General features: G+C 41.8%; 1 protein-coding gene across 6 annotated transcripts in view; it reads left to right on the top strand.

Moving 5' to 3' along the window:
- Positions 1-15,938, top strand: part of scaf11 (SR-related CTD-associated factor 11) — an 83,930-nt gene that overhangs the window by 3,853 nt on the left and 64,139 nt on the right. For 4 of the 6 annotated variants that reach the window (XM_070900243.1, XM_070900244.1, XM_070900239.1 and 1 more), the window contains one exon: positions 2,037-2,118. In XM_070900243.1, the coding sequence (XP_070756344.1) occupies positions 2,064-2,118 (55 nt within the window). In that variant the 5' untranslated portion in view covers positions 2,037-2,063. Of the gene's footprint in view, positions 1-1,909; positions 1,965-2,036; positions 2,119-15,938 lie in introns of those variants that run through there. The other 2 variants (XM_070900242.1, XM_070900240.1) reach the window with 2 other exon arrangements.

Here is a 15,938-nt window from a genome sequence, read left to right as displayed (position 1 = left end):
TTCCCTAAAAGGACATTAGTGAACCAGATGGGTTTTTACGACAATCCGGTAGTTTCATGGTCACCATTACCGATTCTAGCTTTTTAATTCTGGATTTATATAATTAACTAAATTTAAATTCCTCCAGCTGCCATGGCGGGATTTGAACTCGCGCCTTCAGGTTACTAGTCCAGGCCTCTGGATTACTAGTCCAGTAACATAAGTTAAAGGAACTCAATCATTGTATATTAAGAGTACAGATTCATTCTGGAATGGTTTATTTTGAGCACACAATCCAGATGTATAAACACATTTGTCAGTGAAGAAATTGTAATTCTACACATTTTTGTCAGGCTGATAAAGGTCATGTTCTGTTGCTTTTGAAGTGGGGTGATTTATAGTCTGACACATTTCGACATTGGGTAGCAGAATTGCAGTTCACGAATCTCTTAACAAAAACACAAGATGCTGGAAATGCACAGTTGGTCAGTTGGCATCTGTAGAGAAAAAAGGGTAGCATTATGAATCAGCTCTTCAGAACTGGAAGATAAATGATCACTCATAAAAGTGGAGGCGGGGGCAACGCGAGTGATTTGAAAAAACAAAAAAAATGCTACTGCAGTGGCTTGCAAGCTGCTTCCTTTAATCTAGTGAACTGAGGTGCCTCTTCCATGAGGGAGACCAAGTACACATTGCGGAGCACCTCTGTTCTGTCTGTAGGTGTGACCAAGCTCTCTGGGCTGGCAAACTGCCTTCCTCCAGGGCATCAGTCAACCAACTGTTTTTTTTGTCAGAATCTGGCAGCTTTTATCTTTTTTTTGTGCGTCACAGAAATAACCTGATTGATCAAATTCAGTTTTGCCACTTGCCGCAATGAGCTCGTGCCCACAGCCCTGCTGGTTAAGTTGCTATATTCCATTAGATTGATCTTTCCTCTGGGATCCTTGTCTCTTCCTTTAAATGAAAGGGCGGGGCACTTGTTTGGCATTTCCGACAGAGTTGTTTGTAAGTGCTATCATATTGTAAAACAGATCTGCTCTAAAGGTGCGGATGGGTTGGCGAGAAGGAAATGTTTCACATCTAATGTCATTAGCGTACATCAGTGACCATCTATAACAAATATGCTTAGACTCTAGGAAGAACTGATAGATTTACAAGACTGCTTGAATGGAAACCAGCTCCTTTTTATGTATATTTTTGAATTAATAAGGAATTCAATAGTTAAAAGCCAGTTGTTTTTGAAAGCTGGAATATTTAATCGGCAGTTGTGAGAAATCACAACAGAATGTCAATTTTTAATTCAATCTGGAATTAAAAAGCAAGTATCAGTAATGGTGACCATGAAACTGCCAGATTGTTATAGAAACCCATCTACTTCACTAATGCCTTTTAGGGAAGGAAATCTGCTTTCCTTACCTGGTCTGGCCTATATGTGACTCCAGGCCCAACTAAAGCAATGTGGTTGACTCTTAACTGCCGTCTGAAATTGGCTTGCGAACCACTCGAGGGCAATTAAGGATGGGCAATAGATGCTGGACTCACCAGCGACGCCCACATCCCGTGAATGAATAAAAAAAACAATTAACTTTTGTTGGCAAAAATCTGGTCTTTCCCAAGAAGAACAACATATACATTGTAAATTGTACATGTCGAGGCCTGTTACAGAAGATAAGGGAACATATGATAAGTGGGACATTACACCATCCCTCTTAAACATTATGTTGCATCCACTGTTACCATGTTCATTTTGGCTTTCTTTATCCTACTTATCTTTGCTTACTATCCTTTAGTTGGAAGGTGGTGCAGTAACTCCACAACTATGCTAAAACCACTCTGGCAGATAAACGACCTAATGCTTTGTCTTGATTGGGACCCAAAACTGCCAATCACAGGTGGACAGTTGAAGCATGTGCCATTCTAGCCATTAAGATAGCACAGTATTGTGCAGGCGTTCTCTATATGGCTCTAGGACTGAAAGCTTTGGGGTGAGGAGGCTTAACTATTATCTATATGAAGTCTTGAACTTTGAGCATATTTAAATTTTCTTTCATTCACAGTTTTGTATTATCAACCAGGTGTAAAAGATGGGAGGCAGGAAATTAACAGAACCTACAGCAGTTCCAGATGAAGATTTTGAAGGTAAATTCATACCTATTGCTTTATACATATTGTGACGTGTGTCAACTTTTAGAAATGTTTTGAATTTTAATGATGTTTGTTAGCAGTTGCTGTTCTGGGAAGATGTTTAACACTGAGAGTGAAAGACTGCAGTACAAGTACTGCAGTTTCTCACTCTTTTTGATTTGCAAAATGCATATTAAGTAATGTAGGAACCTTGGTTATCCATGCTCCCATTAATCTACATTCTCCATTATCTAAGAATTTTTGCAGACAATGGGAGTCTAGTGGTATTCTGGTCTGCCATCCTTTTTAATTTCGGAATATTGGCTGCTGACAGATTGCTGCAGAGTAACAGCTTCTGTCTCTAACACTGATCTTAGAACTAGGGGTCATGCTTGTACTTCTGGCCGACACTCTTGGGTCTCTGACGGTGCTGTGAAATGGAAAATCAGTGAATCAAGTGTTGTAGTTAGTTCACCTTGCCAGCAGGAATGTGGGTGAGTGCTGTTGGAGAAGACTGAGGTGGGTGGTGGGGCAATAAGTGTACAATAATTTGGGATGTCCTCTCCATTATATTGAATAATCACAGTACTCTCGTGGGTAGTCAGTTGTCTTGTTCTTTTGTTGCAGGTAGAGTTGATAGAGTTTGCAAAGACTTGATGTTCTTGGCTAGATGTGATTTTTGTTGGAAACAAATATTTGCTGAAGTACAGACCTTACAAACAGCAGTTGCTGAAATAAAGGGGTTTTTAAATGTTCTCAAGCACTCTTCATGTCAGTAAGATTTACTGACAGCATTTTCAGTGCGTGGCCTATTTCCATCAAGGACTTTTGGTTTTTTCAAGGTTGGTCCTTTGTTGCGATCTGTTATTTAAAGAATGGGTCTTGTTGTCATGAGCGCTTTTAAAGTTTGGGTCTGAACAATTATGATTAGCTAACATTCCTTTGATCTGTATATTTCTGATATATTTTTCATAATGAATGCTGTTTTATTTGATCTTTGGACGTGTGTGATGTCCATCCCTTGTTACCTTGAGAAGGTACTGGTTGGCAATGTTCCCTGTAAGGGAACTCGTGCTGCCGGCTTTTCCATACAAAAACCGCGCTGCGCCGTATTTTGAATGGCCTGCGCCACCCCTTAAAGGCAGGGGTAAACAAATTTAGCGGTAACATTGCTGGTCGGCCTTTATGAACCACTGCAGTCCAGGTGCTCCCACAATGGTGTTAAGTAGAGAATTACTGTGACCATGAAGGTATGGTGGTTTATGTCCCAAGTCATGATGGGGTGTAAGTTGAAGCGGAACTTGAGGGTGATCGCATTCCCGTAGTCTTGCTGCTTTTATCCTCCTTGGTGGGGGGGGGGGGGGGTGGGTAGAGGTCCCAAAGTGCTGACGAAGTAAGCTTGCTGAGTTGCTGCAGTGCATCCTGTAGATGGTACTGCAGCCACACTGCGTTGGTTCTGAAAGAATGCATTTTGAGTCCATGTGTACGGGTGCTGGTTAAGTAGATTGCTCTGTTCTGGATGGCATTAAGATTCATAAGTGTTGGTACAACTGTACCCAACCAGACGAGTAGGATGTATTCAATCACACTTGTGATTTGAGCCTTGTAGATGATGGAGAGGCTTTGAGGGTTTAGGAAGTAAGCCACTCGTTGCACAGTACCCGGCCTGTGGTTAATAGTGGTGGTTACTCCTATAGGCTACAGTTGATAGACATGTAGGTTGGTGAGGCTATCAAGTGGGTTACACCCTCTTGTTGGTTCCTTCACCATCTGAAAGGGGACCAGTCCAGCAGCTACATCCTTTAGCTTGATCAGTGGTGATAAACCCCTCCAGAGCATAGTCTAAGCCCTTGTCTCACTCGGCCTCCTCCAAGTGGTGTTCAGGATGGAGACGTGCGGATTTTTCAGTTGGTGGGGGGTGGTAAGCGGTGATCAGCAGGAGGTTTCCTTGGTTTTATTTAACTTGAAGCCATAATACTTCATGGGATCAGGAGTCAATGTTGAGGAGTCCCAATACATGACTGTATAATCACTGTGCCCCCAACGCTGGTGAATCTATTTCACTGTTGGCACAGAACAAAATGTGCACCACAGGACATTTTACTACGTTAATGGCGCTATATAAATGCAAGTTGTTGTGACATAACCCAGGGTGCTTTGAGGATTCTGGGATATTGGCTGACAGTTATTATTTTGAGGGCGACTGCTCTCTCAACTTGGGCACCGGTGTCCAAATGCTAGTGAGGAGGAATTTTCAGAGTCTAATGGGGCCTTATTGTTCTTTGATCTTATCTATCATTATCATTATTTTACAACTGAGCAGCCTGCTAGGCTACTTCAGGGGGCATTAAGAATTGACCATATTGCAGTACTGAAGCCATGTGTAGGCCACACCATTTAGGCATGGCAACTTCCCTTCCCTGAAGGACATTAGTGAAGCAGCTGGATTTTTGATGACAATCCAGCAGCTTGGATCATTTTTCCTGGTGTGAACCCATAAGTGACCAGTTTTATTGAATCCAAACTTGCCACAGTTGAACTAAAGACCTGTGTTTTGCTAGTCCAGCACCATCACGACTGCAGTACCCGTATTGGGATACTGAGTCTGACCGTGTAAATACCATTCTAAATTTGCCTTTTTCTAATTTAAACCTCAATCTCCTGTCCTACTCTAATGGTTTAGTTTGAGATGGTGTTCTGGATTTACCTTTACTATTTTATGTACTCCTATTAGATTGCCTCATTTCAAGGCCGACAAGCCTAAGTTCCTCCCGTCTTTCCTCACAATTTGGTCTTCTGCTGCTACAGATCAGTCTTGTGGCTCTTCGCTCAACTGACTCCATGGCTTGAATGACTCTCTTGTGTGTCGGGGATCAGAACAAGACGTAGTGATCGAGGTGTGGTCTGAGCAGAGCAATGTACAGTTTGAGCATGACGGCCTCCAACTTCAATTGTACTGTTTTGGCGATGTAGTTCAGTGTGCTATTTGCTTTGTTGATTACAGCTCTACAGTGGTCGTGTCATGCTGGTTGTTGAATTTCCTGAAACTTTTAGTTTTTGTTTCCAACTCCTTCTGATGTGCTATACTTTGCACATGTCTATTGAATTTTATCTACTCACTTACATATTTTGTCTACCTCACTTTGTAGTTTCTGGTCCTCCTCCTCCTCCAGCTCAACTTTCCCTTCTAGTATCTTGGTGTCATCGGTAAATTTGATCAGTTTGGAATAACTTTCTGAAACAAGTTGTTAATATAAGTTCAGAACCGAGATGATTCTAACAATGATTCCACTCGGCATTTGCCCCATTCCCCGCATTGACATAACTCCAACAACAAGTACTCACTGTTTCCTACCCTTCAACCAATTTGCTTTCCATTCACAGCATGAGCATCCTTACCACTTTAAGCATTGTAGCCTTTCGTGAGGAACTTTGTCAAGTGCTCTTTGGAAGTCCCGATACACCACATATAGGGCCACTTGGCATGTCACTTCAGAAAAAGATAATGAGGTTGGTCATGCAGGATTACCTTTCTAAATCCAAGTTTCTTAATAGGTTATTGCAGTACAAGTCATTCTCAAGCTTATGCACGACCAGTTCCATTATTTTGCCTAGCGTTGATGCATGACAAATGAGTCTGTATTTGCACGGGTCTGTTTTGTCACCTTTTTATGAAAATGGACACTATGTTGGATTTTTTGGTAGGAAGAATGAGGAGAGGCAATATAAACTAAAGGGTACGATTCTAAAGGGGGTACACGAACAGGGAGACCTGTGGGTATATGTGCACAAATTGTTGAATGTGGAGGGCAGGTTGAGAAAGCGATTGAAAAAGTATACAGGATCCTGCACTTCATAAATAGAGGTATAGAGTACAAAAGCAAGGGAGTTATGATGAACCTTTATAAAAAACTGGTTTGGCCCCAACTGGAGTATTGTGTCCAATTCTGGGCACCGTACTTTAGGAAGGATGTGAAGGCCTTAGCGAGGGTGCAGGAAAAATTTACGAGAATGGTTCCAGGGATGAAGGACTTCAGTTATGTTGATTAGACTAGAGAAGCTGGAGTTGTTCTCCTTTAGAGCAGAGAAGGTTGAGAGGAGATTTGATAGAGGTGTTCAAAATCATGAGGGGTCTAGACAGAGTAGATAGGTAGAAACTTGCAGGGCTCTGGGGAAAGGGCGGGGGAGTGGAACTTACTGAAGTGCTCTTGCAGAGAGCCGGCACGGGCTCGACGGGCTGAATGGCTTCCTTCTGTGCTGTAACTGTTCAATGATTTCTAATTTCCCAGGACCTCCCCAACACCAATTGACTTCTTAAATGATGGCCAGTGGTTCATAAATGTTATCTCTTGTGTTTCGTTGCTCCATTCCCAGGGGCTTTATTTGTTGTGAGCCCTTTTAGCTTGTTTAGATTTTCCACCTCATTTATGTCCGTCATTAATTTCGCCTAGAATATTGCTGTTTTCAGAAGGCATGTTCATGTCTTCCCTAATGAATAATTAGAGGAAGCAATCATTTAATATATTAGCTAGGTTATACTTGCGCTCATCCTCAGTTTTGTCAGCATTACTATCTTTTAGGGCGCTCGCTTCTTAGAATCATAGAATAGTACAGCACAGAAGGAGGCCATTCGGCCCATCGAGTCTGCACTGGCTCTTTCGAAGAGCAATGCAGTTATTCCCACTCCCTGCCCATTTCCCTTACAATTTTTCCTTTATTTATTCAGTTCCCCATTGAAGGCTACGATCACCTTGCACTTAAAGAATGTTTCACTATTGTGTTTTGTATCTGCATTGTGCTATTTTCCAAATCTGCCTCTTATTAATTACATAAATGATGACAGGTGTCATCGTCAATAAAGAGGTAGCAAGTGCACCCTTATTAAAGGGACACAACCCATAAGCTGTAAATTAAACAAAAATTTAAACAAAACTTAACAAAATAAATTAACATTTTGTTCTGGGGTGGGGTGGGGTGGGGAGGGGGGCGGTATAGCAGTCCAGTCCCTTAGATGCCCACCAGTTGCAGAAGGCTTCGAACGTGCCAGTGCTCCATCTCCAGGAACACCTGGGCGCGAACGTAGCCACATAGAGAGGCAAAAAGAAGCCGGACAAACAATTGCGTGGGCCTGTTGATGGCCGCCATGGTCAGGCCCTGGAGTAGTCCTACAAGGAGGTCCTCCAACATCCCACCCCCGGCCAAAGATCAGGAGCGTGGGACTGAAGTGCCACCAAAAATTGGGGAGTAGATTCTTCTAATAGTGGAAGTAGGGCTGCAACCTCTCTCACTCTATGTACACGTGAAACATGGACTCCTCCAGGCCGCAGAAATTGCAGGCGGTCTGGGAGTCCATGAATCTGCTTAAATATTTATTTATTGCACGGGACTGCTCTGCGCATCACTCGCCACGCCAAATCTCCGATGGGAAAGGGGAAGACTCTCATGTAGAGAGCCCTACACTGGCATCCCTGCCTCTTCCGGATGGCAAGATGGGTGTCCAGATGGAGGACAATGAAGTGGAGAGTGTGCAGGAGCAATCCGTACAGGAAACCCCTCCGTGCAGAGTGGAACGGCTCATGTTGTGAGGCGCCGGCTCCCGAGAGTGTCTTTAAAGGTTGTCTGGGGCTGACCTATTTGACTCCGAGATGAACTTCCGACCACACAGCCTTACTATAAACTAAGACCACCGATTTCCACCTCGGTAACATTGCCCGACTCCACCCCTGCCTCATCTCATTTGCTGCTGAAACCCTCATCCATGCCTGTGTTACCTTTAGACTTGACTATTCCAACGCACTCCTGCCTGACCTCCCACATTCTACCTTACGTAAACTTGATGCCATTCAAAACTCGGCTACCCATGTCCTAATTTGCATCAAATACCACTCGCCCATTATCCCTGTGCTCGCTAACCTACATTGACTACTGGTTAAGCAACTCCTTGATTTTAAAATTCTCATCCTTGTTTTCAAACGCCTCCATTGCCTCGTCGCTTCCTATCTCTGCAATCTCCAGCCCACAATCCCCAAGATATCTGCGCTCCTCTAATTCTGACCTCTTGAGCATCCCTGATTTTAATCGCTCCGCCATCGGTGGCTGTGCCTTCAGCTGCCACAACCCTAAGCTCTGGAATTCACTCGCTAAACCTCTCCACCTCTCTACCTCTCTTTCCTTCTTCAAGACACTCCTTAAATCCTATCTCTTTGACCAAGCTTTTAGTTATCTGCCCTAAATTCTCCTTATGTGGCTCAGTGTCAGATTTTGTGCTATAATACTCCTATGTAGTGCTTTGGGACACTTTACTATGTTGAAGGTGCTATATAAATACAAGTTCTTCTACTTGTTTGCCACTGAAACATTGTTAATCAAATGCCCCCTGTCAATATATTTAAGTTCTAATTAAAAATTTCTAAAATGATGCTAGCAGATCTGTGTGGCATTACTTGCAATGAATCCAAGGGTATGCTGTTTTATGAAGAGTGAGGGTGTTGGCAACAAAGTGTGATGGGAAAAGTTTTACAGAAAGTAAATGTGACACATAGAGGAAGTGTGCACCATCCACAAACCGTTTAATTTATTAAATACACAGATTGATTAATAGCTGTATCCTGGTCTTGTTGTCTTTGAATCCCAAATCATGTTGAGCTTGAGTATTTTGTGGTTGCTAATTCTGAAAGGTCCCATAACGTCCATTCCCTGTATATAATCTGGGTGACTTATCATTACCCAGTCAATATATGCACTGCTTCTTATGGCTTCCCTGACGTACTGGGTCACAAAGCCACCACATGTTACGTTTATCAACTTGGACTAGGAACCACTTGGCAGTAAACTTACAGTCTGTTTGTCTTCTGTTAATAGCCTTCTTTGTAGATCTTTTATTCTGGAATATGAAATAAAAAGTGCAGTTTTAAATATTCATTGTATACAGGCATGGTAAATTGTGTCCAAGCTAGCAGCATCTTGTACTGTATTTGCCTCATGTTTCTTTATACTGTTGGAAATCTGAATGTTAACACATGATTTGATTACTGAAAAAAGAGCTTTAAAAGACTTTCTTGTCAATTTATAAAGAAATACAGGACAGAATGCACATAGATTGAAGTCTTGCCCCTAAAACAATGACTGGCTGAAATACAATAGTTGAAGCACTTCCAATGTATCCCTGTGTTTATTTGTATAACAGAAGTAATAAAGTATTAATGTTAATCTGTGTTTTATTGTGTCTCGGATCATAAATTTTGCAGCCCAAGTATAAAAATGGTTCAGAGATCAGATCCACATGTATTATGAGCACTGAATATATGTACTCCATAAAAGGCCATTTGAGAGATTCTGTACAGCAAACTTTTTCTCTTAGAAACAGCTAGCTGATGTGAAATATTCTGAAACATACAAGATTCCGAGAGGGCCTGACAGGATAGATGCTGAGAAGCTGTTTCCCCTGGCTAGAGATTCTAGAACGAGGGGGCACAGTCTCAGGATAAGGGGTCAGCCATTTAGGACTGAAATGAGGAATATATTCACTTGGGGTTGTGAATCTTTGGAATTTTCTACCCCCGAGGGCTGTGGATGCTCAGGTGTTAAGTCTGTTCAAGGTTAAGATTAATAGACTTTTGGACTCTAAGGGAATCAAGGGACATGTGAATCAGGAGGGGAAGTGGAATTGAGGTCGAAGAGCAGACATGATCTTATTGAATGGTGGAGCAGGCTCGAAAGGCCTATGGCCTGCTCGTGCTCCTAATTCTTATGTTATGTTCTTATATAGTGCACGACTTCTGTTGTCTCTGGATATGCCTATACTTCAAATGCAGAGGTAACCATGTACTGAACCAGGACACTCCAGAACAAATCAGCCTTCTGACCTGAGTAATCCAAGAGTCAATTTTGTGAAGTAGGTGCACTCTGGCTACATGATATGCTGTAATATTCATCCACAAACTGTTCCTGATCTATACAGACCATTGTTGCACAGCACAGTGTCTTTACATAGTAGATCATAGGGAGGGAAACAGATTTTAGTTCTGAATCAGTTATTAGCTCTAAAAAAATTAAATAACCAGATTGCAGATTGGTGGGTAAATTGTCAGCTCCAGTTAGAGGGAACTAGCATGAAATGACTGCCCTGACTGCACAAATCTGTTTTAGTGAGGTTGATTTGAGGGATAAATATTGGCCTGGACACCAGGGATAACTCCCCTGCTCTTCTTTTGACATACTTTTGAAGTGACATTTGAAATGTGACATGGACACTAGATTTAAGACTTGCTATATAAAATCGATATATTTCACATCAGCTGGCCATTTCTGTAGCATTGCTGCTGCAAATCACACTTGAGTATCCATTATTTTCTATGTATTTCACTGCTCAGCATCATTGTATATTGGTTGCTGAAGCCTTCAAAATAATCATGTGTATTTGCTGCAATTGTAAAATATTGGAATTGGTGTATCATTCAGTGTGAAATCAGCCCAGAGAAAAGTTGTATGATCAGCGCACATTTGTTAGTAGACGTCAGCGGTGTAGATCTGATATTGCAGAGAAATGGACTCAAAATTACAAAATGCAACTGTGACATGTACGAGGAGAGGACTATATAAGCTGTAGAAAAAGCAATTTGGTTCATTTTGGAAAGTTACTTTATAAACATGTAAACTACTCAAATTTAAAATGAAAATGAACTCTTAGAATCTAGAACAAATCCAAATTTTTTTAAAGACTGCATTGTTGCTCAATCCTTTAATTGGCTTTCAAGCTAATGTTTCTTTCAAACATTGTAAACTGATTTCCAGTTACTACAGCAGGAAGATGACTGAATAACCTTCACTTGATGCCTCCACATAATGCCTTAGATGGTAATATTGAATCGTATGTGCTATCTGTGCCTTTGGTTTAAGTGAAACACTGGTTTGACCTCCACTTGTATTGTCTAACATCCCATTCACATAGTTGCTGGCAGTAGCCTTGAAATTGGCAAAATAAATGAGCTGTCATCTGGGGCCATATGCATTTCTATGTTGATGTGAATACCTGCATTAGAGAAATAAACAAAAGACTTGCATTTATATCACAAATTTATATCGCGCCTTTCATGACCACCAAATGTCCCAATGCGCTTTATAGCCAATTAAGTACTTTTTTTGAAGGGTAATGTAGGAAACGTGGCAGCCAATTTGCACACAGCAAGCTCCCACAAACAGCAATGTGATAATGACCAGATAATGTGTTTTAGTGATGTTGATTGAGGGATAAATATTGGCCAGGAAACCGGGGATAACTCCCCTGCTCCTCTTCAAAATAGTGCCGTGGGATCTTTTACGTCCACCTGAGAGAGCAGACAGGACCTCTGTTTGAAGTCTCATCCAAAAGATGAGGAGGCCACGTTATTCTGGTTGCAGCATTACGAGTGTTTGAAGCCACCTCTACCCTGTATGGACCAGCCTATTTGAGTGTTGTCTGGCATTGGAGAGGATTGTTTTCCTGGTTTTTAAACAAAATGTCTTTGATTTTGAAGACAACAGCGCATGTGGGGTTATTTTAGTTTGCACCAGGTGCTATAGAAACCATTGAGATACTATGTGTTCACACACCATCAGGACCTGCAGTTTGTTTTGCAGCCATTTCCTGAAGTGGTGTTACAATGTGACTAACATAAACAAGCACTTTTAGCTGATTGAACTGACACATGTCCAAGCTTTGTGGGCTCAGTTTGGATTTTGATCATCACAATATAGGGTGCAAATAGCTCATTGCGGCAGAGCAGCAATCCTAACAATAATATCCCCACCACAGAGACTGAGCTCCGTGTTGTGTTGTAGTACAGGTATGCAATTATGTTGAGTATTTTCATTCCATATTTGCAACTGTTCAAAGATTTTACCTTTTTCTTGGCTACAGTCTCTTTATTTAAAGATTATAGTCGGTCGCAATTTTGGAACAGCAGGTGAACACATCTTTTTACGGTCCACCTGAAATACTAAAATTCCATACAAGTTGATAATTGATTTGAGAGTTTCATTATTTTGCCTTGGAGCTGAGACTCGTTTGTGCCATTTTTTGAATTTGCTCTCGGGATGTGGACAATGGTGGCAAGACCCAAAGAAGGTGGTGACGGGCCTTCTCCTTGAACTGCTGCAGTCCTTGTGGTGATGCTACTCTCTCACTTGTATTCATTAAGGAACTCCAGGATATTGAACTCCTTAAGCCAGAATAGTGCTTGACTTGGAGGTGGTGCTGTTCCTATCTCATTGCTGCTTAGTGCTGGAGGTCACAGCGGAGGGAGGTGCTTTGAAATGAGATTGGGGAGTTGATGCCGTGCATCCTGTAGATTGTACATACTGAAGCCATAGTTTGCTGGTGGTCGAAGGGTGAGTCCAGTGTCGGGGACACCAACCAAGTGAACTGCTTTGTTCTGGATGGTTTTGAGCTCCTTGAGTGTTGCAGCTGCACCCATCTAGGCAATTGAGAGTATTCCATCACACTCTTGATTTGAGCCTTGTAGATGAGATTTAAAGGGGTCAGGAAGTGACCCACTCATTGCAGAGTTCCAAGCATCTGCCCTGCTCTTGCAGCCACAGTGTTAATATGGTTGGTCCGGTTTAGCTTCTGGTTAATGACGACCCATAGGATGTGATGGCAGGGGGCCCGGCGATGGTGATGCCTCTTGTTCCAGATGATCATTACCAGGCACTTATGTGGTATGAATGTTCCTGCCACTTGTCAGCACAAGCCTGGTTGCCATACAGGTCCTGCTGGATATTGGCATGGACTACTTCATTATGAGAGGAGTTGTGAATGGAGCTGAGAATCTCCTGCAGTGACATTCTGGTTTTGCGACTGTTGGTTTCCAAAAACCACTGACATTTTTGTCAGGTATGACTCCAGCCACTGGAGAATTTTCCCATTGACTTCAGTTTAGCTATGGCTCCTTGATGCCATACTCTGTCAAATGCTGCCTTGACATAAAGGATAGCTACTCGCATCTTGCAGAGATGTCTTGCATTTGTACTTCCTCCTTTATCCATGATGCACACATCATTGTATCTGGGGCAATGTGTTCTTCCTGCCTATTTCACTCCTGCTCTTAGGTGTTCAGGAACTTGTCCAGTTCTCTTTTGAAGGATTGCTGGAAATCCCTACTCACTGCACTCTTCAGTAATCTGTTACAGAGGGCAATCACTGTCTGTGAAAAGAAATACATTTTTACATTTAACCTAATTTTTTGAATGGGTATTTTATAATTGGTTTTTCCAACCCAATCAATCTCATAACTAGTCAACTGGACAAAATGTATTCCTTTCCATAACTTTAAAAACCTTAAATCACAGCTCTTCGAGGTCTTTATTTCGCCAATTAAAATAGCCCCGGCTTCTGGAGCCTATCTTGATGGCTAAAATCCATAAACATTGACATGAATCCGTAAGAGGCAGCAACAGAATGTCTAGTGGATGCACATTACTTTACCCTCTCGAAGTTGTTGGACATTCCTGTGGCATATCTGTCAGTACTATACTGCAGTGGTGCATTTACCCAATGAACCATTGGGGAAGGTCTAGCCTTTTCAATTAGAGGTACTTTTACATTACTGTGTGGCTAACACTCGATGGCCCACGACCTCTAATCTATAACATCATAAACCCATGAAAGGTCTGTGAATTTGCCATCCAATGAAAACTATTAGTTCTTGTAAAGTAAATTTGGAGAGCTTGTTTTTGTACATGTCCGTAAACTGAGTTTTTTTTAAAAAGCATAACTTTCAGTCTGGGAATCCCTTGCTAAAATAAACTTCTCGTTTTGTTCAGGGGCAGTACTGCTCAAACCATCTACAGGCTCATTTTGGAAGTAGTCTAATGACTGATGGGCAACTGAAAGTAATTCTCGGTTTTTTCCTGGATTCCTCTGGATTGCACATCTGCCACAAGTGAAGCCCCAAATGCCTGGCACCTGTTTTAAAATAAAGCTCATTCTGCCTAGATAGGGACAACAGATGTAGGTAGTATAAAAGCAAAGGAGTTTTAATAAAACTGGAAGTAATTTTTATTTTCTAGCATAAAGTCCTCCGAGTTCAAATTCTCCTGGTTTCCTATACAGCACACCTGGATGTATATCGCTTAATGCCCCTCAAATTCTACCTGAAAAGAAAAGATTTGCAAGCAGCTTTGGTTGCCTTTAGGCAGTGATAAACTGATAGTGCCATCCTAACGCAAGCATCAGTTTGTTCACTGGAAGAAGGGAACGGAGTCCTTGCAGGAAGTTGGGTGGGGAAAGTATAAACAAAGTAATTGTAGGAATGGATGAGTGGTAATAGATGTCATTGGATATCTCTATATCCACAGATGGAGATAGACTATTCCAGGAAGGGAAGAGATGAGTCTGAGATGGACCATGTAAACGTAAGGGAGGAAAGGAAATTTGTAGCATTGTGAATAAAATTCTCCAGATCAGGGTGAGACTATGAAGCAGCACCAATACAGTTATCAATGTAATGGAAGAAACGATCAGGGAGGGCCCCTGAGTAGGACTGGATTAAAAGGACAGGCATAGCTAGGACCCGTGCAGGTTCGCACAGCTACACCCTTCATCTGGCAGAACATCTGCATGTTCTATTGAAACAAAATTCAGGCAGCCCGAGTTTTGGATCCTATAATTTATTGATCAGTCTAAGTCTCATGTATGGCGAGCATCCATAAAGCTCACGCCTTGGTCTCCATTACACCCCAAAGTAAATGCTGACTGTCACATTTACTAAACAAGATATTTCAGCCAACCAAAAACAGGTGGGAAAAGCTACCCAATCAAGTTGCTCAAATACTGTCTTCTGAGAGTCGCACCATGCGAGAGAACAAATATATTAAAAAATGGGGCTGATCACAAATACATGGTCAGGCTCCTTGTATATCTCTTTTCTATTTGTGTTATGGCCCCTTTCTCATATTTGTGTATAATCTCATATATTTTATGTATGTTTCTGATGTTCGTCTATTCAATTTCTAACTGTTGTATAACAAGAGGCAAAAGTGGGTGAGTGGCGCAAACATATTTATAGTGATTTACATTTTGGGTTCTTGCCTCTGATACTTTCCTTGTCCTCAGCACCAAGGACCACTACCGCAAGTGATTTCTTGGTCCCTACGAAGCAGAGTATACCTGCACATACCCAGTGTCTGGGTAGTTATAGTAAACAGCGGCGTCAAACAAAAGCTAGCTAGGTATATTACATGCCTTCACACGACTTCAGAATGTGGTAGAAAAAACGCCATCTGACCATTCCTTTGGCGATAAAGTAGCAAGCAGATTAACATAAATAGATAATATTTATAGTTGTGAACAGAACTTGACACTTCTGGAATATTAAACAGATGACTTGGCTCTAAAACTTACAGTAAAGCTCTACCTGATATCCCTCAGCGGTGACTTTATGCAGTTATCAATGGATAATCTCCAGTAGAGCTTCCTGCTCTCCTCTCTCTCTCTCTCTCTCTCTCTCTCTCTCTCTCTCTCTCTCACACATGGCTGTCAAATAGAAAGACCGGTCCTAGCTCAAATCTCCCTTCCAATTTCCAAAAATAATCAAAATGGTGTTTGTTTAAACAAATACACCTCTCATTCTCACTCAGGGCCAGCCTGTGATTTTATATATATATATATATATGCATGGTGTAGTCAAGTTCTGTATATTACTGTAATCTTGCTATTTGTCTTTGCTACTGTCTATTTATCTATTGATGCTTCAAAGCCCCATTTGACTGACCTGTCTCTCTGTGTCTGCCCAGCCAGCCCCAGCGCTACAGCAGTTCCTCGGGGAAGTGTCCTCAGCTGAACCAACTTCATTCAT

The sequence above is a fragment of the Pristiophorus japonicus genome, chromosome 15 (genome assembly GCF_044704955.1).
Source record: "Pristiophorus japonicus isolate sPriJap1 chromosome 15, sPriJap1.hap1, whole genome shotgun sequence".
Taxonomy (NCBI): domain Eukaryota; kingdom Metazoa; phylum Chordata; class Chondrichthyes; family Pristiophoridae; genus Pristiophorus; species Pristiophorus japonicus.
Note: the sequence above shows the minus strand (reverse complement) of the source record. Positions and strands in the feature narration are given on the sequence as shown.